General features: G+C 38.2%; 1 protein-coding gene across 1 annotated transcript; it reads left to right on the top strand.

Annotated features, from left to right (window-relative positions):
* Positions 1–845: 845 nt before the first annotated feature.
* entpd3 (ectonucleoside triphosphate diphosphohydrolase 3) lies at positions 846–14341 on the top strand. The gene is made up of 10 exons (XM_034128017.1): positions 846–1004; positions 4316–4453; positions 5854–5971; positions 6521–6680; positions 6939–7098; positions 10173–10400; positions 11017–11280; positions 11366–11476; positions 12471–12608; positions 13448–14341. Exons 2-10 carry the CDS (start codon positions 4319–4321, stop codon positions 13634–13636), a joined length of 1503 nt encoding a protein of 500 aa, XP_033983908.1. The 5' UTR covers positions 846–1004; positions 4316–4318; the 3' UTR covers positions 13637–14341.
* Positions 14342–14479: the final 138 nt, after the last annotated feature.

Below are 14479 nucleotides of genomic sequence, written 5' to 3' on the forward strand. Positions count from 1 at the left end.
TGGAAACTATGGGGTATGTAAAGAAAAGAGTGAAATAGTGAGCGCTACATTGGATAACATACATTTAAATAGAGTGTTTTGTAAAATAGAATGTATGATTGTTTAGATATGATGTTGAAACTGGTTGAAGTTGTTTTGGCCAACAATCTGGACTTTGAAGGGTGATGCATTTAGAGGACCCTCCACCTCCTTACAGTATGTGATTTTGACTAAAAAGTCAAATCCAGCATGTTTTGATCAAATATAAAAAAATACAGTCACATCCCTGCGTGCAAATACAAGTACTCACACACGCACAGACACAATGAAAATTACGCTGTAAGCAAAAAAAACACTGGATTACAGCACAATCATCCATTCATTTGCAAAATGAATGACTCATGGATTTTACTGTGAGAACTTGAGTTCTCCTTTAAATTTGGAGCTTGCAGGTACCAACACATCCATGTTTGTTGGTACAGTGCTTGATCCTCTACTTTTCATCGCACTTACCTTTAATTCAGGCCTGTCAAATAAGAGCTGACTTTGTGATAACGTGTGCAGCAGATACTCAACCACATTGCACTTTATCTTATTGATTACATCAATTAACTTCAACCCTAGTCAACTTCTCCCTTATTACATTATGTTATGCATACACAACAACACCTTAATCTGTGCTAAATCATTACACAAAGACAGTGAGCGAGGAACAAGCCCTGCATCATTCCCTGCCTGCTCCTACGGGCTGCTTGCTGTGTGTCTTCAGTGCAATGGGATTGGTGAAAACTAGAGTTTCCCCACATTGCTCCTCCCATGTTTCCTCCCTCCCTCACTATCTCAGTTGTGTTGGGGTACAACAGCTCCTGCTCCTGTGGGAAAATCACTCGCCCACGCTCACAACTGACTCTCTATCTTCCTCTCCCTCCCTCTGCTGATCCCTTGTTTCCTGCTGTGTTTCTTCATCCTTCCTTCAGAGCCACCTCACTAGGATCCAACCAGGATCCACAAACCAGCTCTTCAAGGTAAGAAACAAACAAAGCTACTTTCCTTCACATGCATACATATTTATTTAGCACACACAACACTCTAGAATATTTCAAACACAGTTAAGACTGCTTTACTTTCACTGGGTTTATCTCCTGTGATTATGCTATATGGGTGTGTGGACATGTTTCAACACACACTCCTTTACTCATGAGGACCAGTCCCCACAAGCAGAGGCTACATGTTCAAATGTTCTTGCAGGGGTGATGTGGGTGTTAATTCTTGCTATGCATATGTAAAGGAAATACTTTAGATAACTTTGTTTGCGGTATTGTGTAATTTGTTTACCTTGTGCACAAATGAACTGTAATAGGGGTGTGGTTGTGCATAGGGCTGGATAACAGAGAACTGCATCTATTGAATGCAAAACAGTTTTCGGTGTAATATCACAATATATTATGTCCAATTATATGAAACATATTGCTGCTTTGCTCTTATTTTACTTTTTTAGATGAAAACTATTCTTACAAGAAATAAACTAAGATAAAATACAGAGTATAGAGATAAAGGCAAATTACAGGAATTTACTTAAAACAATTCTAAAAACAAGTTGCCCGTCTCTTCTTAGCTCACTTGCTTCAACTGTGAGTGTCTCCACATTTCAGTATTTGTGATGTAATGTTTTATGGAAGGAAAAAAATATATCTGTCAAATCATATTGAGAAGAAATACTGTTCATATAATAGAGACACAAACCTGAATTACCCCTTCTTTAGCTGTAGTAAAGCAGCTGGCCAGTGAAGTCAGAGATCAATGAGCTCATGTTCCCGTGCGCTTTTAGACATGTTTCTCTTTCTTCATGGTGCAAATGATTAAGAAATGGTTAACTAGATTTCAAAAACAGCATATTGATATTTTTTTCTTGGGCACACAGCAACCGTAAACGCCAAACTCATTATACTGAAGCACATATTTAAATCTTCGGGTTACAGAGAAAAAGCTTAAATATTAGAGAGCAGAAAAGCAATCGTAAATCAGCTCTGATTTCTTTCGTTTTTCTTATCTTTCTTATCTTTCTACCCCCTCAAGTCCATGTGTATCACAAGCCTTGGAAAAAGCCATTAATCGCTATAAAAATAAAACACAAAAATATATACATTTCATATATAAAACACCAACAAAGACACACAAAATTGTTGAGCCGACTAAATCTGCGTCTGAGGATGGTCTGAGACATGTTTGTTGACATTTCTTCAGGTTTTAATCACAACTTGTCTGGCAGTGTTTACCTGGGTGTTTTCACCTGGAGTTGCCGTGGTGACTGTAAATGCCGTGATGTAAAAGATCAACAAATATCCTGTTGCTGCTGGCTTGTTACACTCTACTGAAAACAGAGGTGTCAAATATTTATTTGGGGTTTACACAGCTTAAAAGATGATTAAAGTAAGAAATAAAGAGGGGAAAAGAAAGAGGGGGGAGAATTGTGTTGCAGCGTACCAAATGTTTGTCAGTCTGATAATGACAGGGCTGAGACAGTACTATCTAATAACTGAAGACTGACACAAGGTTGTAACTAGTAGGTTGCATCCATTTATGACCTCCCATTGCCATAAAGACAACCAGTTAAAGCACAGGATGGTATCATCCGTTGCTGTGCCATTGATTGTTATTTTAATGACTATGAAAGAAATGTATGCTATACAAATGAAGAAATTACATAGCATGACATTGCTAAGCTTAGTTGTTGTTTTAAGTATAAATTATCACCATACACAGTGAAAACTGCACAGCACATCACCAGTACGGAGCTGCCATTCAAAAGTTCAGGTGTTTAATAGTCTTATTTTGAAACAACATCCATAACTTTCATCTGGCTGCAACTTAGAAATTATGTATCTAATATATCATATTCCAATCACTTGTTTATAGACTCTTATTGCACTATTTCACTATTTCACTATTTTACTATTTTTCTTTTTGTATTTACTTGCACTATTTTTTCTGTTTTTTCTGTTTTATTGTGTTGCACTGTTGGAAGAGCCTGTGACCTAACATTTTCATCGTCATAACTACACTGTAGCTATGTACGTATGACTAATAAAAGTCTTGAACCTTGAACCTTGATACCAATGATACTAGCAAAATGTAAAAAGTATAGAATTGACAGCATGAAAGGAAAAGGGAATAAACCAGATAATTTATAAATAATTTTTTTAGAGTTTGCACACATTCAGATCACAAGCAGCTGCTGTTCAAAGTTTGTGTGTGAACTGTTAATGCATCAATAATGCATTTTACTGAAATACTGGAGAAATGCTTGTGTGATTCTGGTCTTGTGTGACTTTCCTCCTCCAAAGCACATATGGTGGTTTTAAGTGCTTTTCTCCTCCAAAGCACATATGGTGGATCTGGCGTGAAACACTGTTTTCTGCAATTCAGCAAAAACTTGAAGCTCAAACAGAGCATGCTATGTTTATTAACAAGATCCAAATCTGAGTGAAAAATAGTTTATCTGAGGTTAGGATTTTTCCATTGCCGGATGTTTGACATCAAGTTCCTTTGTTCTGAGTGTTTGTACTCAAGGTCTTTTTGTTTCATCATAGCCATAAAGTAGAGTTTAAAACAAAACAAACCTAATGATCAGCAGATTTCCCTTTTGGTTTGTGCAATATTGAAATGTGGTAGTCATATGTCATATTGTGTTGGAGTTTATACAAACATCACAACCAAAACGTCAAGGCTAAATATCATGTAAGGCTTTCATGAGCAGAACATTTTCTAGTTGGCTGTTGAATTAAAGCATTGGCCTTTGAGTCTGTGCTCACTTCTTGCCCTTGAAAAACGCTTCCCTTAACTTTGGAAAGCACTGACACCCTCTATAATATCTCTTATATCAAACCCCAAATCCACAGTTCACTTTCTTCAAAGAATCTGAAGCTGAAAGAGGCCTATATTCTCCTCTACAGATCATACAAAAACTTCCCATTTCATTCCATTGCTTTGTATGTATAGCTCAAAGATAATCTTATGGGATTAAAGTATCTCATAAGATTATCATTGCCTGGAATAAAGGTATACATTTAAACTGAACAAGACAAAAAAAGAAAATCTTCAGACAGCCAATCCACAATTTTCCTCATGATTCTGTTTCCAGTTATATTTGTGTATGTTTTCGATAAACCTGGTGGTCATACTTAGTCCATCAATACTGCTAATGTGTTTTTATTCTATTATTGCTCGTCATTGCTCAAACCTCTCCTCATGTAATCACTTTGAGTGCTCAAATGCTTTTAGTGAGAACACTTTTTTCCCCCCCTTTTTTTTAAAAACCCACATTCCTTGTTCACAGGAAATGGCTTCCAAACAGCCAATTGGCTACAAATGTTGCATAGCAGGAGTGCTGCTTCTCCTCTTGGCCAGCGTTGCCGCCCTAGTTGCTGTTGCTGTCATCCAGGACACCTGGAGGTTCAACGACTACAGCTATGAGGTAAACATGAACACACACAATGGATGGTCCCATCAATCTGTGCACTATTTGGCTGCAGATCTTCCTCAATTCAACAAAGAACAAAACAGTTCTCAATACAGAGAGAGGGACAAGAACTGGTTTACAAACCCTTCAGATCACCAACACTCTCATTATGTGAATGTGATGCCAGATGGTTTCCAGATGTTAGGGTAATTTCCATTGAAAGGGGTCATCAGTCAGTGACACTGACAATGTGTTTTTTCAGGGGTGGACAGGGTAACAACAGCCTCTTTATAGTTTAATTGAATGTTTATAGTCTCAGCTCTCTCTCTCTCTATATATATATATATATATATATACTAGGGCTGTCAAGTTAACGCGTTAATAACGCGTTAACGCAAAAAAAAAATGAACGCCACTAATTATTTTAACGCGATTAACGCATGTGTATTTTTTGTCCTCGGCCGCCGTAGTTTCAGAGCGCATCGAGTGTAAAATACCATCGACAAGCTGATGCTGACAGCCTCGCTCCTGCCGCCCGCTTGTGGCAGACCACACTTCCACGCTCACCGGCAGGCCCGGACTGGCCATCGGGAGGACCGGGAGGGAGTGTGTATGTGTGGCGCGACTCGCGCGAGCGAGGCACACCTTACGTGTTGTTGTTGTTAGCATCTGGTGCTAGCTAGCTGCGCTAACGGATTTAAGGAGCTGTTTCAATGACATTTCGCCGACAACTGCGCCGAGCACTTGACTTTATGCAGGTAGCCAGACAGTGGGACATTGTACGAAAAGTCAGCACACTCAGCACGGATAGTACGCGCAACATGATTGCAGCGTCCAGGTAGCTCCCATTCGAGCATATATGCCTTGAGCTGCACATAGCTCCAATGATTCATCACAGTGTCTACACACACACACACACACACACACACACACACACACACACACACACACACACACACACACACACACACACACACACACACACACACACACACACTCACACTATTATTGTATGAAAGAGGTTCCAGGTTGAATTGAGGCGAATATTTGTAATGTTCAGGTTGTTGTGTTTAATATTCATGAGAATATTTGTCATTGTTCAAATGATAATAAACAAACATATAAAGCATATTTGTCCACTCATATGTTGATAAGAGTATTAAAAACTTGAAAGATATCCCTCTAAGGTACATTTAGAACAGATAAAAAATGTGCGATTAATTTGCGATTAATCGCGATTAACTATGGACAATCATGCGATTAATCGCGATTAACTATTTTAATCGACTGACAGCCCTAATATATACACATACAAACCTCTTCATTAGGTGTATTTAACTAATCAAGGTAGAGGGTAAATCAGGTCAAAAGGAAATTAAACATGTGGACCAGTAACAATTAGTTTTTCTTTTCAGTATGGCATCGTGATAGACTCAGGTTCATCACGTTCCAATATTTACCTGTACAAGTGGCCGGGGGAGAAAGAAAATGAAACAGGAGTGGTGACTGAGCAAATGAACTGTAAAGTTGCCGGTGAGTCATGGTCTATAAAAAAATTCATCTTCTGTACTTAATAGTTTTACATTTTCAAGAATTAAGTTAGAAAAGAGAACATTGACAAAAGTCATAGTGAGCATTTTAAAATACTCTGTTTGAATAATACATCTTAAACACGGCCAGAAGGTTTTACTTTTATTACATCTGTATTAAAACTGAATCTGAATCTGATATGAATAAGTTAACTATATATCAAAATAACCTAAAACTCATAATTTGTATACAATTCAACTCTTCGTTCTCACTAAATGGGTCATTGCTGGGATCAACATTACATAACTTTTCTTTTTCATTTTAAATAATTATCACCCTGTTTACCTTACCCTGCTCAGAGACCTTTATCAATGCATACTGTTATCCCGTTGGCTCAAACTTTTCCTAAGCCCATTACTGCTTTCCAACAATGATTTTTCATTCTGTTATCCTATAGTAATAACAGTTTTATTACAGACGTATATGGTAGTCAGTTGATATCTTTGTAACTGTGCTTGAGAATATGATTTTAGCTTGGCCCTGTTCCTACAGGTGATGGTATCTCCGAGATGAAAGTTGACAAGGAAAAAGATGCCAAGTCAATGGCGGCATTTAAAGTGTGCATTAAAGACATCACCGAAGCCATTCCTGCTGAAAAATGCAAAACCACAACTCTTTTTCTAGGAGCAACTGCTGGAATGAGACTGCTACAGTAAGAACGTGTTGAAATAAGTTAAACACAGGATATTCTCTTGACATTACTTACTATGCCAGAAGGATCAGAGCAATTTAAACCCATTCATGCACCACATAATTCTTCCCAAAGCCCTCTGAGGCACAGGTCAATGGCTATTTCCTCTTCCTTTCAGTCTCCATGTTAAGCCAAGCTAACCTCCTCCTGGCCAGCGCTAGCTTCACATGTACTGTAGCATACATACACCAGAGTAACAATCTGATTATCTCACTCTAGGCAAGAGAACAAACAGAGGTCAAGTGAAATCATGGAAGATCTTAGGGAATACCTGTCGTCTCTGCCTTTCGTCTTCCAAAACGCTTCCATTATTTCTGGACAAGAAGAAGGGCTGTATGGGTGGATTACTGTCAACTACCTGATGGGGAACTTACTAGAGGTAAGGCCACTGGCATTGATCTATCTGGTCCAAGTGTACTTATCATTTTCAAGGGATATTACACCCACAAAATGACCATGTGTATATCATTTTTCACCCTGCATTGAGTTCTTGTTTTTTACTACTACTACTCTTTACTAACTCTACAGTGAATGAAGAATAAAAAACAAAAGTCTAATTGATTAGAAGTAAATGGCTGCCCCATTAAACAAAATTCAAAGTACGTATATAAACAACACATTCTCACTCCCAGCTCGGCCTATGTTGACGTTATGTCAGGGTCCCTGTCGTCACTTTCCAACGCAAGGGGGGGCCCTTTAGCGTCAAGTTTCAACTATCAGGGAGTCCCATTGACTTGCATAGAGCTCCCTGAACGTTGGTAATAGACGAGTTGGGATCGCGGAGAAATGCTCTCCGCAGATCGATTCTCACAGCGTTTATCAACCTTTTTCTTACTCAATATCAAGCCACACTTATTGTTTTTACTTCTTTATTTTAATTGAATAATTTCGGGCTTTTGTTGCCGTCAGTTATGGGGAGAGTACGGGGCTCAGAATACTGAAATCTGTATTGTTTCATCGTTTTTTTCTTCTAATTTTGTATTATTTTCTAACTACACACTGTTATTTACTCAACAATAAGACACAATTATCCTTGTGTTTATTTATTTGTTTGATTAATAAACACAAGTTGGAGTCCGTCAGGACCGAGGGTCGGAGCAGCTCATAGTAGTTGCTTTAGAGAATTTTACACCCGGAAGTAAGTATTCTCTCCGCTTCGCTTGACAAACCCCGTGATTAGTCCTCAAGCTCTGTGATTGGATGTTTGAGTGTGCGCCGAGGGTTACGCCGAGCGTCGAACAGCACTTTGAAATGGGATGGAATCACGGCAGACTGTCCAAAACTGGATTTGAACGCACACCGTCCCCCCCTCCCCCACCCCGTCCCCAGAACTACACATGCTGGCTATTGTGTGTTTCGCAACATGTTCTATGGCACGTCTCTGCTGGGAATTGTAGTTTTAAAAGACGTTTTCGTATTTCCCACAATTAGAAGTTGCCAGTATTAAACTGTGTACATCCCTGGAGGTTTAGGGGATAGGAAACACTCAAATTTAAAACATATAATTAATAAATGGGTGAAAATTGCTTGTCTCCATAATGGGCAGCATTAATATACCCACATGACAGCTAAGGTCAGAAGAGCTTTATTTAACAGCTGGTCTTATGTCTGTGACCCCTCCTGTTGTTCATTGATAAACCTGAAACATGCACTTGTCAAGGTTCAGAGGCACATTTTGCAAATATGGCAGTAGCCATCGATCGTCTTAAGATAAGATATACTTTATTGATCCCAAGTTGGAAATGTTTTCGTTACAGCAGCATGTGTAACAGTAAATTATTTAGTATAATCACACAAATTCTGTGTTTTATATTGAATAATTCTGTGTTCTTTATTTATTGAATGTTCAATACCTGACAAGGTCAGAGATGAAAAACTTGGGTCGCAGGTTCCTCAACAGTGCATTACAAGACATCTATCGATATGTGTATACCTCCACCATTAAACTGTCATATTCTGCACATTTCTTATTCTATCTACAAACATCTTATAAGAGTTTAATACATATGTATAATATCAGTTAAAATAAGTGCTTCAACATAGTTAACATTGCAGGAAAGTTGATTGCCAAGTCCCAAAACGAATTATGCAATATATTAGACGTTAAGTACTTTGTCAGGCTTAATATTTATCTGTTGATACCCCCAAAGCTTTTTTCTTATTCAAAATAAGACCTTAACCTAAAGTATTCTTTAATGTTTAAATAAAGCCTAATTAGTTTGTCTGTTTTGCACATCCTCCTATTAATATCTTTGGACGTCCTGCACTAAACTGTTTTATTGTAGAGATCACTTACAGTATCTTATTGATATGTTCTATTCTATATTTCTATCATTGACCTTTTACTTTCCCCCTATGAAAGTATGTACTCTTAATATTTGTATGTTTTCATCAAATATAACGTATCAACAAAAAAATTCAATAACATGCTTTAACCACTAGGCGGTTAAAGCACTCACTGTGTTTATAGTGTTAACACAATAAAATATACTGCTGTTTCCAGTTTAGTTTATGGTGGATGTATTTTGTTATCCACACATATATTGTTTTTATATTTGTAACACCAAACCGACAGAAAAGATGGTCTTAACATGACCCAGTGGTCTAGTTAATAAAAAATATATTATCAAACATAATATTAAAATGAACTCTTATTTTGAAAATACAGCTTCCTGTGTTCGAATGAGCTGCTCCGACCCTCGGTCCTGACGGACTCCAACTTGTGTTTATTAATCAAACAAATAAATAAACACAAGGATAATTGTGTCTTATTGTTGAGTAAATAACAGTGTGTAGTTAGAAAAGAATACAAAATTAGAAGGAAAAAACGATGAAACAATACAGATTTCAGTATTCTGAGCCCCTACTCTCCCCATAACTGACGGCAACAAAAGTCCTACATTATTCAATTAAAATAAAGAAGTAAAAACAATAAGTTTGGCTTGATATTGAGTTAAAAAAAGGTTGATAAACGCTGTGAGAATCGATCTGCGGAGAGCATTTCGCCGCGATCCCAACTCGTCTATTACCAACGTTCAGGGAGCTCTATGCAAGTCAATGGGACTCTCTGATAGTTGAAACTCGACGCTAAAGGGCCCCCTTGCGTTGGAAAGTGACGACAGGGACCTTGACATAACGTAAACATAGACCGAGTTGGGAGTGAGAATGTGTTGATATAAAAAGTTCAAAATATGTATATAAAAAGACCTGTTACAAACTCCCACACAACTGATGAAGTGTAATCCATGTCTCTTTTAAATAGTCGGCCTATATAAAATGCACTACTCCTCATTGCCAGTTTTCGTAAATAATTCCAGGTAAGACAGGGTGAGTAAATAGTCATATCGTGGGTGGATTCTTTCGTTAAACTTGAAAAAAAGAATGCCAATTTACCAAAAGGGTGATCACATGGTTTTTCATATGCTGTACTAATTAATCACCTTATATTTACAGAAAAACACATGGAACAAATATGTGCGCCCTCAAGGGGAAAAGACTGTAGGGTCCATGGACCTTGGTGGAGCTTCAACACAGATCGCATTTGCTGTCCAGAGTAATCTCAGTGGGCCGGACTACTTACCTGTCAAACTGTACGGTTACCCTTACAATGTCTACACACACAGTTTCCTCTGCTATGGCAAAAATGAGGCTGGGAAGATGGTTCTGGACAAAGTAGTGCGGGTACACAGCTTATCCTTTGGTCTTTTCTGAGTTCCCTTCCTATGTTCATGTTTAAATGCTTGTTTGTGTTCCTGGTGCATGTGGCAGTGGAAATGTAGGTTGTTTTTCTTTTGCATGCATGTACAGGCCAAATTCCATTAATGCCCATTTAAGAATTGATTAGTGAACGCTTATGTCCCTGAATTGCTAACAGGCAAGGGGAGACCAGTCAAGAATGCATTATGTAATTAAGAATATTGATCGAAGTGCGAAAGTACTCAAACAAGTCTGCTAGAAATGCATTATTTCTGGTAGCCTATAGATTCTTCATATATAGTAATTGGCGCAGGATACATAAGCCTAAAAGTGAGAATGTGTTATGGGTATACATTTGCAGGAGTGTCCTGTAAATGCTAACATAAAAGCATGTATGTACATCAGTATCTGCATGTGTTCATGTTTAATTAATAAGTAAATAATTCCTGGTTTGTATATTTAGATGATGTCTGTTAGTAAGAATGTTGTCAAACCCTCTTATCTCAACCCCCATGTCCCCTCTACTGTATCTCATAGTTTTATTTCTTCTTCATCCTACATTATTTCTTTTGACATGTACCTTCTTCTCCTCATATCCCAGGAGTCATCTCACCTAAACTACATTCCTAACCCATGCTACCCTAAGGGTTACAACGTCACCTTGAGCGCATCATCCATTTATGACACACAGTGCACTAAGATACCAAACGACTACAAACCAGATCAACAACTCTTCTTTGTGGGTACTGGCAACTCGGACATGTGCCTAAGCATGGTGAAGAGGATCTTTGATTTCCAGACATGTTCTTCAACCCAGTGTTCCTTCAATGGGGTCGAGCAGCCACCAGTCACTGGAGAATTTATGGTAACACAGAGAGCAAATAAAACATGTGCAAGAAGAGAGATGAAAATGAAAGCAACTTATGATTTGTCTTTACTGTTTCTGCCAGGCATATGCAGGATTCTTCTATACTAGTAAGGCGATTGGGTTGGAAGGGAAATCCGATCTCGATCAATTCAATGCTTCATGTACTCAATTCTGCGAAGAAAAGTGGACGGTGGTAAGTGTTTTCAATTGGTATAAAGCTTAAGTAATAATAGGAGGAGAAAATGTGGAACAGGAGGGTAAAAAGAGAAGAACAATAATTTAATATTGTAAAGACAAAGTGAATTGTGGGAAGAGCAAACAAGTAGAAAAATTAGAGAACATATACAGTGGTGTGGCAAACTGTAGCACGTAAAGCACAACGGCCAACCACATTCCACAATAAATCTGCTTATGAGGAAGTAAGAAGAGTTTTTTCCCTAGGGCAAAATAACTGATTTAAGATAAACACCTGGAGATGATCCAAGCTGTGCTCTCATCAAAACACCATGTCAAAACTGAAGCTTAACTCACAAAGGAAACAACTTTGTGGAACACATACATATAAACATATACACTTACACATCCTTGGTGGATTTTGTTATTTTTGACTGATCAGCTCAGGGATTTGGGGATTCCTACTTACAATAATGTTATCAACTCATTGAATGGCCATTATCAGTTCTCAATACTAACATTTGAAAGGTTAAGACGAGGTGAATGAGCACCCAGCGTTTACTCGCATGTTGCTATAACAATAGGTGAAACTTAATGGTAGTATTTTGCAACAAGTGCTTAATGTTGGACATTAAGACAGCTTTAGAAAGCAAAACTACCTGGAGAGGTTTAGGAAAAGATCATGTGTGTGTCATCAGTGTGTTGTTACTTCAAATAAGTTTTATCAGCCACAATCACTGGGCTCCCTGGTTAAAGTCCAGTGTTTATTGACCCATGATTTCACCCTGACCTGCTCCCTGAGGTGTTATATGTTGCTTTTCCTAAAAAGGTGCCTGACTCCTTCAATGAGATTACAACAACCTTGTAAATGTTGTAGTTTAACCCACTGAGGCTGTTAACCACTGATAATGGCAATCAAATGGGCTGATACATGTATTTATTACATAATACATTTGAATTCTTCCTCTTTCTATCACTGGACACTTTCTTGATCTCTGTTTTCTTTCTTACAGTTGAAGGAAGAGAAGACTGGGATCAGTGACAGATACCTTAGGACCTATTGTTTTTCATCTCACTATGTGTTCACTTTGCTGGCAGACGGATACAAGTTTGACAAAGAAACGTGGAAAAACATTAACTTCCAAAAAGAGGTTGGTTGAACAAAATAAACTCCACTACACCGCTTGCTACTACTGCTGTTCTTTACACGGCTATGAAGCACACATATCACATTTCTTTATTTTCTATTTCAAAAAATAGGTTTGTTTTAACAAAACTATCAGAATATACCTTTGGCAATTTAATGAGAGTTTATATGCTTTAGCTGCCAACATATCTGAGTCACAGGCGGTTAGCATAGGCCACCCAAGAGATAAACGGCAGACATACCAATCATCTGCAGTCAAAAGGTTGAGGGTAGCATGAAAGACAGCCAATGTATTTCTGCGGGATGCCTTGAGGACAGGGAGCAGCTTTAACAATGGAACTCCCTGAACAGAAGGGGATTCCTGTTCTGGAACACACAATCTATAAGACATGAGTCATGAAGACAGTAGCTGTGGAAAAGCCGCACATTACAGCCGTAGTTTCCAAATTGCATGGCGGTTTAAACTTCAGACTTGAACACAAGAATGTTCCTTAACAGCTGGCGATGCTCCAAATCGTCAATGCAGCCAACAAGAGGGTCAGTGTGCTGTTGAGCGCCTGAAGGGTGACTAGGAGTCTGGTGGTTGGGCAGGTCCTTTCAGAGGAAATTACAGCACAGAGACATTTGGGTTATAAACAGGGATGATGTCAGGGTGTTATTACTCATCTTTTGCCCTAGAGCTGTAATTGTGAACTATACACAACAGGAACGTTTAATATTATCAACATCTCTATAGACATGCAACGATGATGTATTAGATGCATTGAAAAATACTGTGTACATCATTCAGATTCACTGTGACCAAATCATTATGAGAACTCTTCTCCTCTCTTCTCTCTCCAGGTAAAGGACACCAACATTGGTTGGAGTTTGGGTTACATGCTGACTTTGTCCAACATGATCCCGTCTGAAGTGAAAGAAATCCTCCCCATGACAGATCCCCTGTTTGCCGGTCTTATCTTTCTATTTTCAGCACTCATCATCATAACTGTTGTTTTAGTTTTCATCTTCCTCATTCGCACCTGCTACTGAGAGAAGTGTGAGAAAGGGAATGGCCATTAGAAGCCTTGTGGGTTGCTGTTATCCTTTAACTAGAAGGAGAGCACTACAGCAGCATGTGCCTGCCAAGACAATTGCGCCGAAAGTAACTAAGGGGAATTTTCTAGTTTGTGCCTTTAACTGCCATCTGTGTCAATTGTGAGGGTTTATAAAAACGTAAGAGACTCAAAAATGAAATAAAATCATCTCCAGTGTATCCCGTTAGTGACTTTGAATAGACTGGTTATAATAAAACGGTAAAAAACGTATCCAAAGAAGACTTTCAAAATGTTACAATTGACACACAGGGTAAGTAAAAGGATGCAAAAACTGGTGACACAGTGGTCTATGAATGCTGCAGAGATAATGAAAGAGCACCCGGGAATTTCGACGTGCCTGTTCTTGTCGAACATTGTGTAAAAAAAGAAGAAGCATGAGCAACTGAATCACTGATTGATTCTGTTGATTCCCCTGTATTATACATGTAGTTGCACTGTATGGTTCCACTTTTACAAGCTAAATGGTAGCACTTTGCCAAAGCCAGTGTTTTAAAATATACTGTACCTAACTCTGTAATCCTGCTAATAATCTTTTTTTGATATCACATAGTGAATGACCTCATTGAAAACCAGTGGTGCACATCAACACTCCCCATTTAATGAATGAAAACCTCCCTAATAAACAATGTATTCAATGTGCTATGTGCAATTGTCTCATTATGATTTAGCAAATACATGTTCCACATATTGATTTTTATATTTGCAAAATATCAATTTTAATCATATTTTATAATAAGTATAGGACAGCAGTCAACTGTCACTTATTTATTTTTACAAC

The sequence above is a fragment of the Trematomus bernacchii genome, unplaced genomic scaffold (genome assembly GCF_902827165.1).
Source record: "Trematomus bernacchii unplaced genomic scaffold, fTreBer1.1, whole genome shotgun sequence".
NCBI classification, from domain to species: Eukaryota; Metazoa; Chordata; class Actinopteri; order Perciformes; family Nototheniidae; genus Trematomus; species Trematomus bernacchii.

Coding starts and splice junctions, on each gene's coding strand:
- entpd3 (XM_034128017.1), top strand. CDS start 4,319: ATGGCTTCCAAACAGCCAATTGGCTACAAATGTTGCATAGCAGGAGTG. Junction 4,454..5,853: donor TCAACGACTACAGCTATGAG/GTAAACATGAAC, acceptor TTTTCTTTTCAG/TATGGCATCGTGATAGACTC. Junction 5,972..6,520: donor AATGAACTGTAAAGTTGCCG/GTGAGTCATGGT, acceptor CTGTTCCTACAG/GTGATGGTATCTCCGAGATG.